Source organism: Rhinatrema bivittatum, chromosome 5 (assembly GCF_901001135.1).
Source record: "Rhinatrema bivittatum chromosome 5, aRhiBiv1.1, whole genome shotgun sequence".
Classification (NCBI taxonomy): Eukaryota; Metazoa; Chordata; class Amphibia; order Gymnophiona; family Rhinatrematidae; genus Rhinatrema; species Rhinatrema bivittatum.
The window spans coordinates 127,419,270-127,434,641 of record NC_042619.1 but is presented as its reverse complement, the minus strand read 5'-3'; the positions used below and the strand labels follow the sequence as shown (position 1 = coordinate 127,434,641).

The following is a 15,372-nucleotide window of genomic DNA, read 5'->3' as shown; positions in this document are numbered from 1 at the left end:
AGATAAACTTCTGGAGCTCAGAGCAATACGATATGCCCTATTGCGTTCCAGGATTCCTCTCCAACAAGGTAATCCTAATTCAAATGGACAACCAGGTAGCGATGTGATACCTCAACAAACAAGGGGGCATAGGCTCTTACCTGCTATGCCAGGAGGCAGCGCAGATCTGGGCCTGGGCTCTTTCTCATGTCCATGCTACTGAGAGCAACCTACCTGGCAGGCGTGGACAATGTAATAGTAGACAATCTCAGCCAGACCTTTCATTCCCACGAATGGTCCTTAAATCCCACTGTAGCAGAGAAAATATTCCACCAGTGGGGCTGCCCGCATGTAGACCTCTTTGCTTCAGTCCACAAAACAGCAAAGTGGACAATTTCTACTCTCTACCACCTCAGCCACAAGACACCACCACAGGATGCCTTCGCCCACTCATGGACAACAGGTCTTCTATATGCCTACCCTCCCACTTCCACTCAGCAAGACTCTCGTGAAATTACAGCAGGACCAGGGCACAATGATCCCTTGTAGCCCCTCGCTGGCCGCGGACAGGTTTTGGTTTCCCATCCTACGTGACCTCTCAATCCGAAAACCAATTTGCCTGGGCACAGATCCAACTCTGATAACGCAGAAAAACGGGTTGTTGGGTCATCCAAACCTCCACTCCGTCTGACAGCATGGATGTTGAAGGTTGATACTACAATCCCTAAACCTTTCAGACACTGTGTCCCAGGTACTCGTAGCTTCACGAAGCCTTCTACTAGGAAATCTTATCATTCGAAATGGAAAAGATTTTCCTTTGGTGCACGACAAAGAAAAATAGATCCTTTTCCTGCCCCACAACAAGGTTCCTGAACTACCTCTGGTACCTTTCGGAGTCTGTCTACAAACTTCCACTTCCCATCCGAGTGCATGTCAGCGCCATAGCCGCCTTACCACAAAGGCATAGGAGATGCTATGATCTTGGCGCAACCCCTTGTAGGGCGCTTTATGAGAGGCTTACTCCAACTGAAGTCTCCACTGCGTCCTCCGGTTCCGGCTTGGGACCTCAATGTCGTACTAGCACGGCTCATGCGATCTCCTTTTGAGCCCCTACACTCCTGTGAGCTACGGCATCTCACTTGGAAAGTGCTCTTCCTACTTGCTTTAACATCGGCTCGCAGAGTCCGTGAACTACAGGCGCTGGTAACTTACCCACCTAACACAAAATTTCGTCATGATCGTGTGGTACTACACACTCATTCCTAAATTTGTACCAAAAGTAGTATCTGATTTCCACTTAAATCAGTTCATACAACTACCCACATTTTTTCCAAAACCCCATTCACACCCAGGTGAGCAGGCGCTGCATTCCTTGGACTGTAACGTGCGCTCACTTTTATTTGAACACAATGCAGCCCATAGGAATCCACCTAACTGTTTGCCTCCTTCGATAAAACAAACTGGGAATTCCGGTGGGCAAACAGACCCTGTCCCCCTGGCTGGCGGACTGTATTACTTTTTGCTACAAACAAGCAGGCCTTCTGCTACAGGGACACATAAAAGCGCATTCAGTAAGAGCCATGGCAACGTCAGTAGCACACTTTCGTTCTGTACCTCTTGCTGACGTCTGCAGAGCTGCCACATGAAGCTCTCTCCACACCTTTGCAGCTCATTATTGTTTCGACAAGTCTGGCAGGCAGGATTCTATCTTTGGCCAGTCTGGTCCTGCGTAATTTGTTTCCAGTTTAATAACCCAACTTCCTTCCTACATCCCACTGTGAAACTCAGGCTGCCCTTCTACACAAAACCACCCCTGTTGTTGTGCCTGTTGCACATCGTTGAGTGCTTTTGGTTCACTTGGGCATCCTGTAGCTCGCTATTCACACATATGTGAGGTCTACCATCCTGCTTGTCCTGGGAGAAAGCAGAGTTGCTTACCTGTAACAGGTGTTCTCCTAGATAGGATGTTAGTCCTCACGAAACCCGCCCGCACACCCCCATGGAGTTGGCTCATTTACATTTTATTTTATTTTTTTCGCTCGTACTTTTGCTACAAACTAGACTGAGGAGGGACCCCTGCTGGATGCAGAGTTAGTGAATTCACACAAATATAAGAGAGCCAAACTGTATATATAAAACATACAAAATTTATTCAAAAATATCACACATGTAAACCTACATAGACAATAAAACTAAGCTAGCACACTCACACATTCATACCCACAAGTTAAAAAATGTTTTTTTGAGATACAAATTTCAAACATTAGCATAAATTCTTATTGTAAATTAATTTCACAAATGCTCATAGATTAATCAATTAATAATTACATATGTCACATATTTTCGTGACCAGGATCATTTGTTCATTCGTATGTCCGACAAAAGATGATACAAGATCTCTTCATTTCACCCCTATCGTTAGGGGCTTCCTCAGGGACTGATGTTGTTCATATATTTTAAATATGCTGATACACTAAAGATAGAAAACTTGTCATATATATGACTCAAAACGTCCTTTAAAGTTCATCCAACACAGCGTTCCCTTCTGTTTAATTGACACGTTTTTCAAACATCTGTGTAGCGCGGCGTTCCCTTTAACTATTATGATGCCTTTAAAACTTCACATGTTTACACATCTATTATGGAAAACCGCCGAACCTACGATCTCAAAAGAACATATTGTCTGATCGGAAGTGACGAATACACGTCGTCACCCGCTGAAATGTAGATGCAGAGTTAGTGGCATGCTGGGCATGCTCAGTGTTCCAGTCAAAGTTCTAGAAACTTTGACAAGTGTTCTGTGCATTGTGCTCCATCTGATGATGTCACCCATATGTGAGGACTAACATCCTGCTGTCCTGAGAAGAGACAACCTATTATAGGTAAGCAACTCTGCTTTATCCAAAGATGATGTACATGGACTTCTCAGATCATGCAGGACACTTTTTTTTTTTTTTTTTTAAGACAAAAAGAGACCTTTGTGATCTCGTAGGAGCATGTACTTAGTCTGAGTGGACTTACATTGACCTAATAAAATGTACCATAGCCTGCAAAAGAAGCAGCAGTAGGAAAAAAAAATTCTGTGACACATGTTGACATGCTGCAGCTCCAATTATTGACAGTGGGGCCCATTCACTAATAACACGTATTAACGTGTCCTTTATAGTAATTGTTTTTCTTTCAGCTAAGGGAGAGGTTTGGTATGTAATAATAGAGGATTTATGTAGCACCTTCTAGCGAAACAGATTACAGCATGCTTCATAGTTCAGTACTTAGATATGTACACACAACTGCCTGTGGGATAGATATCCTGGCAGCCATTTCTAACTTTTGAACTGCACAATAATAATTGTGAATATATATATTTTTTAAACATAATGCCAGACCACATGGTGCTAAGCTGCACTTAAGCATGATCAATTCCAAGTGTTCAGAGCATTATACATTCTTTTGGAGATACAAATGCTTTTAAGAAGGGTTATTGAATATGTAATAATATGCGTTGGTGTTTCTGTTCCTGGGCTTGGTTGGCCCTTATCCCTGCTGAACCTCAGCAGGGTAAAGCTTATAAATGTTGGTCCTTTGGTAAGGGCACAGCAGCTGTTAAAGAATTGGTGGGGGAGAAAGATGCTGTTGCTCTTCATCCAGTCAGACCAGTCCAGACAAGTGGGTTATGTTTATCAACGAACAGATGGAGGCAGAGATCAACAGACTTGCTGATGTCACCTTTTGTATGCATCTTGCATCTATGCCAGTACCTGCCTGACAGTATTCTCTGTCTCCAGCAGATGGTTGGAAAAATATCCTGTGCTATTGACTGTGGAAATTGGGGTGGATAGGGATTTTCCCCAAAAGCAATCTTCAACTGTATCAGATGTTGAGTATCTGGATACATGTTTTTGCACGAAGATGGGCCATAGTCTGTCTGTCATCCCACCATGGTGGTTTGTCAGCCAGGAGTCTTGACGATGTGGTATTATTTTCAGCTGCTTGGTTCAATGACGACAGCTCTGGATCTTGTTCCATGCTCGAGAGCCCTTGTTCCCTCTTTGGCATCTGCTTTCTAGGTGGGATCCTTGGACCCAGGCATATAACACATACTTCAAGGCTCAGAAGGTGGTCAGGAAAGCTTGCAGTGGTGGCTGTATTATAAATATCTGACACAAGGAGTGAGTCTGGGGGGCTCCTTTCCTGGGTGATGGTGACTTCAGATGCCAATCTGAAACATCTGATACAGTTGAAGATTGCTTTTGGGGAAAAATCACTATCCACCCAATTCCCACACTGTCCTGAACTGTTTGCTCAGAAACTCCTGATACCTGAAGAAGTGACTTGGTATTTCAACCGATTTGAGGTCAAAATGATTCATTTGGCTTTCCTGATATTTGCTTCTCAAATAATATCTGATAGAGCCACAGCCATGGCTTGCATAAATCATCAAAGATAGATTTACTTCGAAAGAAAACGATTTGAAGACACTGTCGGCATCACATAAGGCAGTAGTAGATGATGTTCCAGTGGATTACCCCAGTTGCAATGTGGTAGATCCAGGAGATGGTCTGAGTCCCAGTTGGTTTTAGAAACATAGAAACATAGAAATGACGGCAGAAGAAGACCAAACGGCCCATCCAGTCTGCCCAGCAAGCTTCACACATTTTTTCTCTCATACTTATCTGTTTCTTTTAGCTCTTGGTTCTATTTCCCTTCCTCCCCCACCATTAATGTAGAGAGCAGTGATGGAGCTGCATCCAAGTGAAATATCTAGCTTGATTAGTTAGGGGGTAGTAGGGGTAGTAACCGCCGCAATAAGCAAGCTACACCCATGCTTATTTGTTTTAACCCAGACTATGTTATACAGCCCTTATTGGTTGTTTTTCTTCTCCCCTGCCGTTGAAGCAGAGAGCTATGCTGGATATGCATCTAAAGTTAAGTATCAGGCACATTTGATTTGGGGTAGTAACCGCCGTAACAAGCCAGCTACTCCCCGCTTTGTGAGTGTGAATCCTTTTTTCTTCTCCCCTGCCGTTGAAGCTATGCTGGGTATGCGTGAAGTATCAGTTTTTCTTCTCCCCTGCCGTTGGAGCAGAGAGCTATGCTGGATGTGCATCGAAAGTGAAGTATCAGGCACATTTGGTTTGGGGTAGTAACCGCCGTAACAAGCCAGCTACTCCCGGCTTTGTGAGTGCAAATCCTTTTTTCCACATTTCCTCTTGCTGTTGAAGCTTAGAGTGATGTTGGAGTCACAGTAACCATGTGTATGTTTATTGAATAAGGGTATTGTGTCCAGGCAGTAGCCATCATTCTGGCGAGTCACCCACTCTTCATTGGCGGCCTCTTGACTTTATGGATCCACAGTGTTTATCCCACGCCCCTTTGAAGTCCTTCACAGTTCTGGTCTTCACCACTTCCTCCGGAAGGGCATTCCAGGCATCCACCACCCTCTCCGTGAAGAAATACTTCCTGACATTGGTTCTGAATCTTCCTCCCTGGAGCTTCAAAATCCTACCCATGATCCTACCCATGATCGTATTATAGCGGTGGTGACTACTTTTTTTTGAAGGCTAGGCAGTTTTCCACTTCCTTAACATGTTCAAGTGTGGAGAATTTTTTCAAGGCTGGTTTGCAGGACATCAGTGTACTCCAGAAAAGGCTTCAATTCTGCTGATCCTGGCATTCTAACAGGAAGGTTTTGCTAAAGGTTTCATACTTAATACGTTAAAGGTTCAGATTGCAGCCCTTTTTTGCTATAAATGTTGTATCATGGGTAGGATTTTGTCTTCCCATACAAATGTCTCATTTTATGAGGCATTAAACATAGTAGCTTCTTTCTTAGCATTCAGACAAGGGAATCTGGTTTTATATATGTCGCTCAACTTGCCAGGCTGCCCATGTCCCCTAAGCTCCACTGGAGGCGGGTACAGAGGGAGAGGGGGGTTTTGATAGGGATTCCTCTCCATTACATCAACTCTGGAATTGGTTCCTTGGTCTTTCGCTAATATGCAGCCCTTGCAATCAGCATTACTTTCCCGCTGGAAGCCGATTTCAGAACAGTTTCATCTTCATTTGCCTCTGACGGAGTATGCTCGCTCCAGCCTGGTCTGGTGGCTCAATCCGGACAACTTAAGGTGTGGGCCCCCTTGGTGATTCCGGACTGGATGGTGGTCACGATGGATGCCAGCCTGTATGGCTGGGGGGCGGTTTGTCAGCAGAAGTCAGTGCAGGGCCAGTGGTCTTCAGTGGAGACCCGGTGGTCCATCAATCGTCTGGAGACCAGAGCGGTGAGGTTGGCCCTGCAGGCGTTCCTTCCGATGCTCCAAGGCAAGTCGGTACGAGTTCTCTCAGACAGTGTGACCTCTTTGCTTATATCAACCATCAGGGAGGAACGAGGAGTCAGCCAATAGTGCTGGAAGCTCGTTTACTGATCACTTGGGCAGAACAGAACTTATTCAACATAGCGGCCTCTCGCATTGCCGGGGTAGAAAACATTCACGCAGTCTTCCTCAGTTGACATTGTCTAGATCCCGGAGAGTGGGAGCTCACGGATGAAGCCTTTCAATTCATCTGTGCCCATTGGGGAACACCCTGCATGGATCTAATGGCGACATTCAAGAACTCCAAGGCTCCATGCTTCTTTGCTCGTCGCAGGGTCACGGGAGCGTAGGGCGTGGATGCCCTGGTTCTCCCATTGTCAGTAGATATCCTGCTTTATGTGTTTCCTCCTTGGCCACTCATAGGCCGGACTCTTTGCAGAATAGAATTAACATCCGGTGGAAGTGATCCTAGTATGTCCCGAGTTGCCGAGACGCCCATGGTTTGCGGATCTGGTCAATCTGACCATCGACGGTCCTTTGAGGTTTCCGGATCTGCCGGACTTGCTTCATCAGGGACCAGTTTATGTCGACCAGGTCGAATGCTTTTGTCTAGCGGCATGGCTTTTGAGAGGAAGCGCTTGAAGTCCCGGGGGTACTCTGATTCTGTGGTGACTACATTGTTGCGGTCCCATAAGATTTCTACATCTTTATCTTACGTACGAGTCTGGAAGGTTTTTGAAGCTTGGTGTCTTGCCAGGGGTGTTGTGGCTACCCGAGTACGCCCGACATTTTGAACTTCCTTTAGGCTAGTTTGGCGAAGGGCTTATCGTGGAGTTCCTTGCTAGTACAGGTGGCCGTGCTCGGTTCCTTACACCAGTGGTCACCAACCTTTTTTGCACCAGGGACCGGCTTCAAGCAAGACCATTTTTCCATGGTGGGGCAGGGGCGGGGCTTTGGTCAGCCGAGCACACTGTTTAACCCGCTATAGGGCGCGGGTTAAATAAGCGCTAATCCACCTCCTAATGCAATAGGGGGATTAGCGCCTGAGACGCACATTTATCGCTCGGATATTAACGCCTGCCTGGAGCAGGTGAGAACATAACATAAGAATTGCCATACTGGGTCAGACCAAGTGTCCATCAAGCCCAGTATCCTGTTTCCAACAGTGGCCAATCCAAGTCACAAGTACCTGGCAAGTCCCCAAACATTAAATAAATCTCAAGTACTTTGCTTATTAATTAATAGCAGTTTATGGATTTTTCCTCTAGGAACTTCTCCAAACCTTTTTTAAACCCAGCTATGCTAACAGCTGTAACCACATCTAGCAAAGAATTCCACAGCTTAACTATGCGCTGAATGAAAAAGAATTATGATTTTACATGAGCTACTTGCTAACTTCATGGAGTGCCCCCTAGTCCTTCTATTTTCTGAGAGAGTAAATAACAGATTTACATTAACTTTTTCAAGTCCTTTCATGCATATGGGGTGCGGAAATCCGAAAGAACTGTATTCGATGGGGGGTGAAGGGCTGATGTGCACTGAGTAGGAGAGAGACCTTGGGGTGATTGTTTCCCCGACTTCAGATAGTTTGACACTATGTGACAAGGCGAAAGCTAAAGCCAGAAGAATGCTGGGCTGCATAGAGAGAGGAATATCGAGTAAGAAACGGGAAGTGATTATCCCCTTGTACAAGGCCTTGGTGAGGCCTCACCTGGAGTACTGTGCTCAGTTCTGGAGACTGTATCTTCGAAGGGACAGAGACAGGATGGAGGTGGTCCAGAGTGGATTTATATTCAGATGATAACCAACAAAGACTGAATTGCACAGGCTGGGTAAACAAATAAGCGTGGGAGTAGCTTGCTTATTCGGCAGTTACTACCCCCTAACCAATTAAGCTAGATGCTTTACTTAGAAGCAGTTCCAGCACTGCTCTCTACATTAATGGCGGAGGTGGAAGGGAAATAGAACCAAAGGTTACATTAATGGTGGGGATGGAAGGGAAATAGAACCAAAAGGTTACTAAAGGCCAAGAGTAACAGATAAGTATGAGAGAGAGAAAAAGAAAAAGTGTGAAAGCTTGCTGGGCAGACTGGATGGGCCATTTGGTTTTCTTCTGCCGTCATTTCTATGTTTCTAAGATTTTGTAGACCTCTATCATATCCCCCCTCAGTCGTCTCTTTTCCAAACTGAACAGCCCTAACTCCCTTAGCTTACCTCATAAGGCAACCATTCCATGCCACTTATTTTGGTTGCCTTTCTCTTCAACTTTATATTTTTTGAGATGCAGCGACCAGGATTGCACACCAGTATTCAAAATACGGTCTTACAATGGCCTGCTACAGAGGCATTATGACATCCATTGTTTTATTTGCCTTACCCTTCTTAATAATTCCTAACATTCCGTTTGCTTTGTTGATTGCCACAGCAACAGAACCTTACTATGAACATAAGAAATTGCCATGCTGAGCACATTGAAAAGAAGTACAGGAATGCAGAAAAATCTGCTTTTCTCTACTTTTTTTAAAGTTAAAAAAATAAAATAACTCGGCAGACTGCCGAGTTATGAAGACGATGCCAGTAAACTTTGTGTCTGTTTTCATAACCGGCCGTCTGCCAGTAATGAAAACGGCCGCCGATAAACTTGGCGGCCGTTTTCATTACTTGCAGACAGGCTGGTTATGAAAACCGAGGCAGAGTTTTACCGACGGGTCGCGTTAGCAAGGAGGCGCTAAGGTCACGCAAGCGACCCCCTAATTTACATATTGCATGGTGCCCCCCTTGGCGGGCGCCATGCGTGCGTTAAGAAAGTGGGCGCTGAAAAGTCAGCACCCATGTTCTGCGAAGATTATTGCATCGGCCCCATGGTGCTTACATTTAGCGAGTTTTGTGAATGGGATTCTCAAGGGTTGACTGTAGTCAATCATTCTTCAGTGACTGTTTGAACTGACAAGGAAGTCACCTGTAATGTTCACAAGCTGCCTACTTCTCTTGTATGTTTCTTGACTAATTCTTAACATTTTCTATGTAGTTTTTGCATTTCTTTTGCTGTTGCGTTATTCTGTGTGTTTGTTTTTTTTTGGCAGGTATCAGCATTTGTTGGGTGAAATACATCAGTGCTACCTTGATCAGAGGAGAACATTTACTGAGTCCCAGCATTACTATGACAATTACTGACCTGACCAGTCAGAACAACAGAGATCACTGTGCTCTGGTAAACTTGCAGTTGTCCTTAGGTTATATAGTCTCAGATTGTTTCATCTTGGAATCTTATTTTTTCTTAGCTTCTAAATTGTTCTTAGCTGTCAACACATTCTTAGAAATGTTTTATTTTACCACTGTACCCTTAAATGTATGCTTTTTGCAGATTTTGTTCTGGGGAGTTATTTACTCTTTTAGTTTGGTTTTTATAAAATACCTTTTAATGAAATGTTTAAAAAATATAAGGGGCTCCAACCCTGGTGGCTCAGTGGCAGTGTTGCTTGTTGTCATGCAGAGGATCTGGGTTAATTCCTGGATCAGATCTTTTGCTCCCCAGGTTGGCTAGGACTGAGGTGCTGTGATAGTGTTCACAGCCCTTGAGGGAGGGAAGAAGAGAGAGAATCGGTCCATTATATAAAGCATTACCTAGTGGCTGGATTTAGAGTCCATGATTGTAGGGTTCTGGAGGGAGCCCTGGTGCATGGCCCCTAGCTGAGGACTGTCACTGAGCCAAATGGATCTCTGGTAGAAGAAACTATAACATAAAAAGACAATACCATTCGAGTGGGCTTGGTGTTAAATACATGATGGCATTGTCATAAGTGAGAACTGAGTTTGCTTTAATTGCCCTCAATTAATAGCTTGTTATAAATCCGTTACCATCAAACAAAGCCCTAGTCCCCCTACTGTTTCCTATAGACAACCTCAATAACCTATATCAAACAGTATGCAAATGGAAGCAGAAAAAGAAAAAAAGAAAAAATAAATAAATTCTTTAAATAATGTCAATCCTTTAATTTACAATTTCTGCAATACAAATATCATTCAATAATAATACAATACAATGTCATTAAAATACAAATATAACCTACTCGCCAATGCCATTCACTCTTCACACCCACCAGTCATCATTACCTCCAATAGCAAGAGTTCCTTGCATGATCTGATGCAGTACAGTGCATCTAATGGCCTATTTGTGAAAATATTACCCTCAAAAGTTAATGATCTCTTCTGATTTTTTGTTTGTGTTGGAAACACTCTTGAAGTTTTTGATGCCTCATGAATTCGATATAATTTCTTCATTATTAAAAGTTTTTAGATGACAATTTCAAAGCTTTTTACATGTGTAAATAGCACCTTGTGCGCATAAATGGATAGTTTGAAAATTGCCCTGCCTGAGTCCGGCTATAGTACGTGTAGTGTTCCACAATGTGAGCGTTTTTAGCCACATTTATAAGAGGTTCCTGGGGCTGTGTTGAGTTCAGGGTTTCATAGAGAAAGTATATGTGCACATTCTCTTTGAAACCTGGTGCAAAGTTCACATGTTAAAAGTTCTGGTAGACTTTTTCCCTCATCTGCACAGTTAGAAAATTGCCCGTTTAATAATTTATATTTTTTGGGCCTTTGAACTTTAATTTGTGTTACATATGATTGGCTTTAAGCAATTTTATTTAAAAAAAAAAAAAAAAAAAATAATGTGCTGAAAGCCAGGCTGACTTAGGAGGGCAGGCAACTCCGGGCCTCCAGTGCCTCAAAGCCGGTCTGATTTGATGGGTGTCTACACTGAATATGCTTAAGGCTGGCTTGAGGCACTGGAGGCCCGGAGTTGCCTACCCTTGGTATAGCAGAATGAGGAGGCAAGGGTGCCTGAGTAGCCTCTGTGTAAGCCCGTCCTGCTGGAGGACCCTACTGAGCAGCTTCTGTAGATTGGGAGTACAGCTGCTGCCAATCAGACCTTAGAAATGCAATCTTAAGCTAAGGCAGTCAACAATCTCTTTTCCTATTTGATTGGGCATCTGTGTATATAATGCACTTAGAGGTCTCCTGGAATTGGTGTCTGTTACCAGTGCCAGTATGCAGTTCGCACCAGTGTTCATGTGCATTCCCATTGAGCGAGACCAGCAGACACAGGGGCTGTTGCTGTTTGCGAGGCTGCAGGAAACTAGAGTGCCATTGGAGCCAAAGGCATGCATATTGCGTTGCGGATATCTTGAATACCCAATTGGCTGTGGGTTCCCAGTACAGATTTAGGAAGCCCTGCCCACTACGCTCTCAGAATCGGGTTTTCTGGAACCCTCATCCTGATTGTGTGTAATGCAGCAGTACTGGAACAGCAATTTTTATTATGTTAATATATGTGAAATATAGATTTGCTTGCTCAGAATATTAATATTCCTTTGATATAGGTGCGAAGTGGCTGTGCTTTTATGGTTCATGTATGCCAGGATGAACACCAGTTGTACAATGAATTTTTCACAAAGCCATCACCAAAATTAGAGTAAGTGTCACATACTGTACTTCTCAGTGTTTATCTGGTGCACATTATTATAGCATTTAGTTTGTATTGTATGTATAGAGAGTCTACATTGCATGTGTCCTAAAGTTTACATTCGTTGAAGGTTTTGAAACCAGCACATAGCTGCTGTTCACAGGTATTGCAAAATGTATTGGGCCTGATTTTTAAAAGCATTTTACACGCTTTAAAATGTTCATGTGTAAAATTTACGCATGTAAATGCACTTTTCTATTCAGTCCAAAACAAGTGGTTTTGCATCTCTACCAGCAGATGGAGTCAGAGAATAAAAGCTTTTCAGGCACTGCTACATAGCCGAGAGTGCCATCTGCAGTCCCTTAGTATTTCTGTCTCCAGTAGATGGTAGAGGTGCAAACCTGCAGTTTGACCAAAAAAAAAAAAAAACCCGGAGAAAAAAGAAGAGGAAGGAGATCTAGAAGAGGTTCTCTCTGATGTGTTGGCCATCTTTGTGGGCCCTCCATCAGGTTGAGACCGGGCGAGCGGGGGGGATTGGTGATCCTGAATGGCTTTAGCCTGCCAGCAGCCAGGGAACTGAAAGCCAGGGGTCCTCATTCTCTTAGTCTACCTGAAGCCTTCTTGTCCTTGCCTACAGCAAGGAAGTACCCCTCTTATTATGCTTATGGGCTATGTTTGGGTTGACTGGATCTCTTTTTAAAAAAAAAAAGAGAGATCTTGCTGTGAGGCTCAGTTGTGTCGAGCCGTTCGGGGATGACAGGCTTTGAGGGCAAAAAGGACTCAGGAAGTGTATAATTTTTTCTCGGCTGTTTGGGCTGCTCGGGAGAGGTGATTCGCGCTGCAAATCCCCTATGCTCCTCCACATGGCTGAGAGGGCTTCTGGTGCACTGCGTGCGCAGCAGTAATGGTGCCATGCCTGTGGAGTCCGTTGCGAGCAGCTTAATTCAGCTGCGCTTTGCACTGAATGTGCTGCTGGAGGGGAGGGAACCTCCGTGGAAGCATCAAGAGGTAGGAGAATCACGTGGTCACATGGGCCTGTCAGAGATGCTTTTAGGGAGGCTGAAATCACGTCTGACAAGCGAGGGACATGCAGTAAGAAGCAGTAACTCTCCCGCTGTCTCCGGGTGATTCACTCGGGCTAGAGATCAGGAGCAGGAAGAGGAGCCTGAAACAAGCCTCGGTAGATGACAGAAGCAGTGATGTAGAGGATTTCTGTACAGAATTTGTTTTGCTCTTGCACAAGTCTTATCTAGCTAAGAGAAGAGCAAACAGGTAAGCTGTGTCTAGGCCTGACGCCTCAGGAGACCTTGAAGAGATCTAAGGTGGCCTGCTCCGTTGGCTGGGCCTAGATCGTGTTGATGGAGACTATGGGCCTATGGATTTGGATGTTTCTAATGACCCCCGCACGATGATCTGGGTAATGATCCAGGGGACAGACCTTTGGGTGTTGACCCAGATAAGACAAGGATTATTTTATTTTATTTATTTATTTATTATTTAAGAGTCTTCTATACCGATGTTTAGTCGAAACATCACCTCGGTTTACATGGAACAAAGCACGGAAATTACAAGTAACAGGGGAAGGGTAAGGGGTACAAAAAACCATAAGCGAGAGCCGAGAAGGATAGGAACAAACAAACAAGTGAAACTATGTCCATAAGAACAAGGTCATAGTCAAATTCAGGTCATGATCCCATAGACCACACACTTCAAATATTCATCAAGGGTTCTGTTGGGGAAAGGCTTGTTTGAATAGACAGGTTTTGAGCTGGGCTCTGAATTTTGGTGATGCAAGGTTCAAGTCTGAGGTGGGGTTGGGAGTGAGTTCCAGTGCATAGGTCCAGCAATGGAGAGCGCCCCGATCCCCTTGTAAGCTGTGAGGTGTGCTTTCTTTAGGGATGGCCACATGGAGGGACCCTTTGTTAGTGGTCCTTGTCAGTCGATTCGAGCAGGTAAATTGGAGGGGATATGCCAGCCAGTTTGAATGAATGGAATATAAGGCTTTATTGTATAATGGTCAGGGATTTAAAAGAGGATGCGGGGGAGGGAATAGGGAGCCAGTGTAGGTGCTTCAAGTATGGGGGAAATATGGTCGTATTTTGAGCGTTGGAAGAGGTTCTGGCTACAGTGTTCTGTAGCATTTGAAGGGGCTTTAAGGAGGAGTAGGGTAGGCCAAGACAGAGGGAGTTACAGTAATCCAATCTTGGATGCCAGTGTAGCCTGGACGACCCGTGCAGAAGTCACTAGCGTGAAGGAGAGGTTTCAGGTTTTTTAAGACTTTAAGTTTGAAGAAACCCTCTTTGAGTATGGCACTGATATGTTTTTGGAAGTTCGAGTTGTTGGTCGATTAGGACCCCAGGTTCTCTTGCGCAGGGCATGTGCATGAGGGAATCTTGGTAGCAGAGTCAATTGAGAGTGTGGGAATTAGTAGGGGGGTGATGGGATATGAGGAGGAGTTCAGTTTTGGCAGTGTGTTAGAGCAAGGTGGAGGTTGGTAAGTAAGGAGTTGATGGTAGCGAGATGGTTTCCCCAGGATCAAGGGTGTCAGATAGGGAGCCTTGAATGGGTATGATGATTTGCACATCATCAGCGTAGAGAAGAGAATTTGAGGCCACGTTCTGATAAGAGTTTGTCACAAGGGGGTGAGGTAAATGTTAAAGAGGGTAGAAGGAGGGAGGAGCCTTGGGGACTCCTTGGGCGAGGGCGGTAGTGGGAGTGACTCAGCATGGCCTATTTTCACGGTGAATTTCCTATTGTCGAGGTAGGATGAGAACCACTTAAGCGCTGTGCCGGAAAGGCCAATGTCGGTTAGGCGGGCAAGGAGGTGGGTGTGATTTATGGTGTCAAAAGCTGCTGAAATGTCCAGTAGAGCAAGAAGGTAGCTGTGACCTTGATCCATTCCCCTGAGTAAGTAGTCAGTCAAGGAAAGTAAGAGGGTCTCAGTGTTGAGGTGTTTACGGAAGCCAAATTGAGAGGGGTGGAGAAGGTGGTGAGTTTCAAGGAATTCTGTAAGTTGCGAGTTGACGACCTTCTCCATGATTTTTGAGATGAAAGGGAGATTGGAGATAGGGCGAAAGTTGGCGGGGTCCTTTGGGTCAAGTGCAGGTTTTTTGAGCAGTGGTTTGACCACAGCATGCTTGAGTGGGTCAGGGACAATGCCTGAAGAGAGGGAGCAATTGATAACATCTGCAATGGGTTTGGAAATGTCAGGTATGGAGAGGAGGGCTTTGGTGGGGATAGTGTCTGATGGATGAGTCGCAGGTTTCATCTTTTTGAGGATAGATGTGATTTCAGTGGAAGAAACGAGTTCAAGGTCGTTAAAGGAGGACGAGGGTGGGTCAGATACCTCAAGAAGTTCCCAGTCACAGAAGGGGGTGACCGTAGGGTGGTCTGCCTGTTCCGCAAAGAGGGATTGACACTGCTTATCCCCCAGGTTCTGGAAGAGTGGGGAATTAAATTAGTCCAGGAAGAATCAGATAACTGAAGGAGTGGATTCGGTCCTGGATGGTCTTCGAAGGACTGCCAAAGGCCTTTCCACTACCGAAAAAGGTGAAGAGTTTGTGAGCCAGGAGTGGGATACTCCGGATGGCAGGCCACTCCAAAGTAGTTACGGGG

General features: G+C 44.8%; 1 protein-coding gene across 1 annotated transcript in view; it reads left to right on the top strand.

Annotated features, from left to right (window-relative positions):
- COG3 (component of oligomeric golgi complex 3) overlaps positions 1 to 15,372 on the top strand; it is a 200,906-nt gene that overhangs the window by 43,751 nt on the left and 141,783 nt on the right. Inside the window, 3 exon segments of the mRNA XM_029602898.1 lie at positions 9,374 to 9,422; positions 9,424 to 9,501; positions 11,675 to 11,766. Coding sequence (XP_029458758.1) covers positions 9,374 to 9,422; positions 9,424 to 9,501; positions 11,675 to 11,766 — 219 coding nt within the window.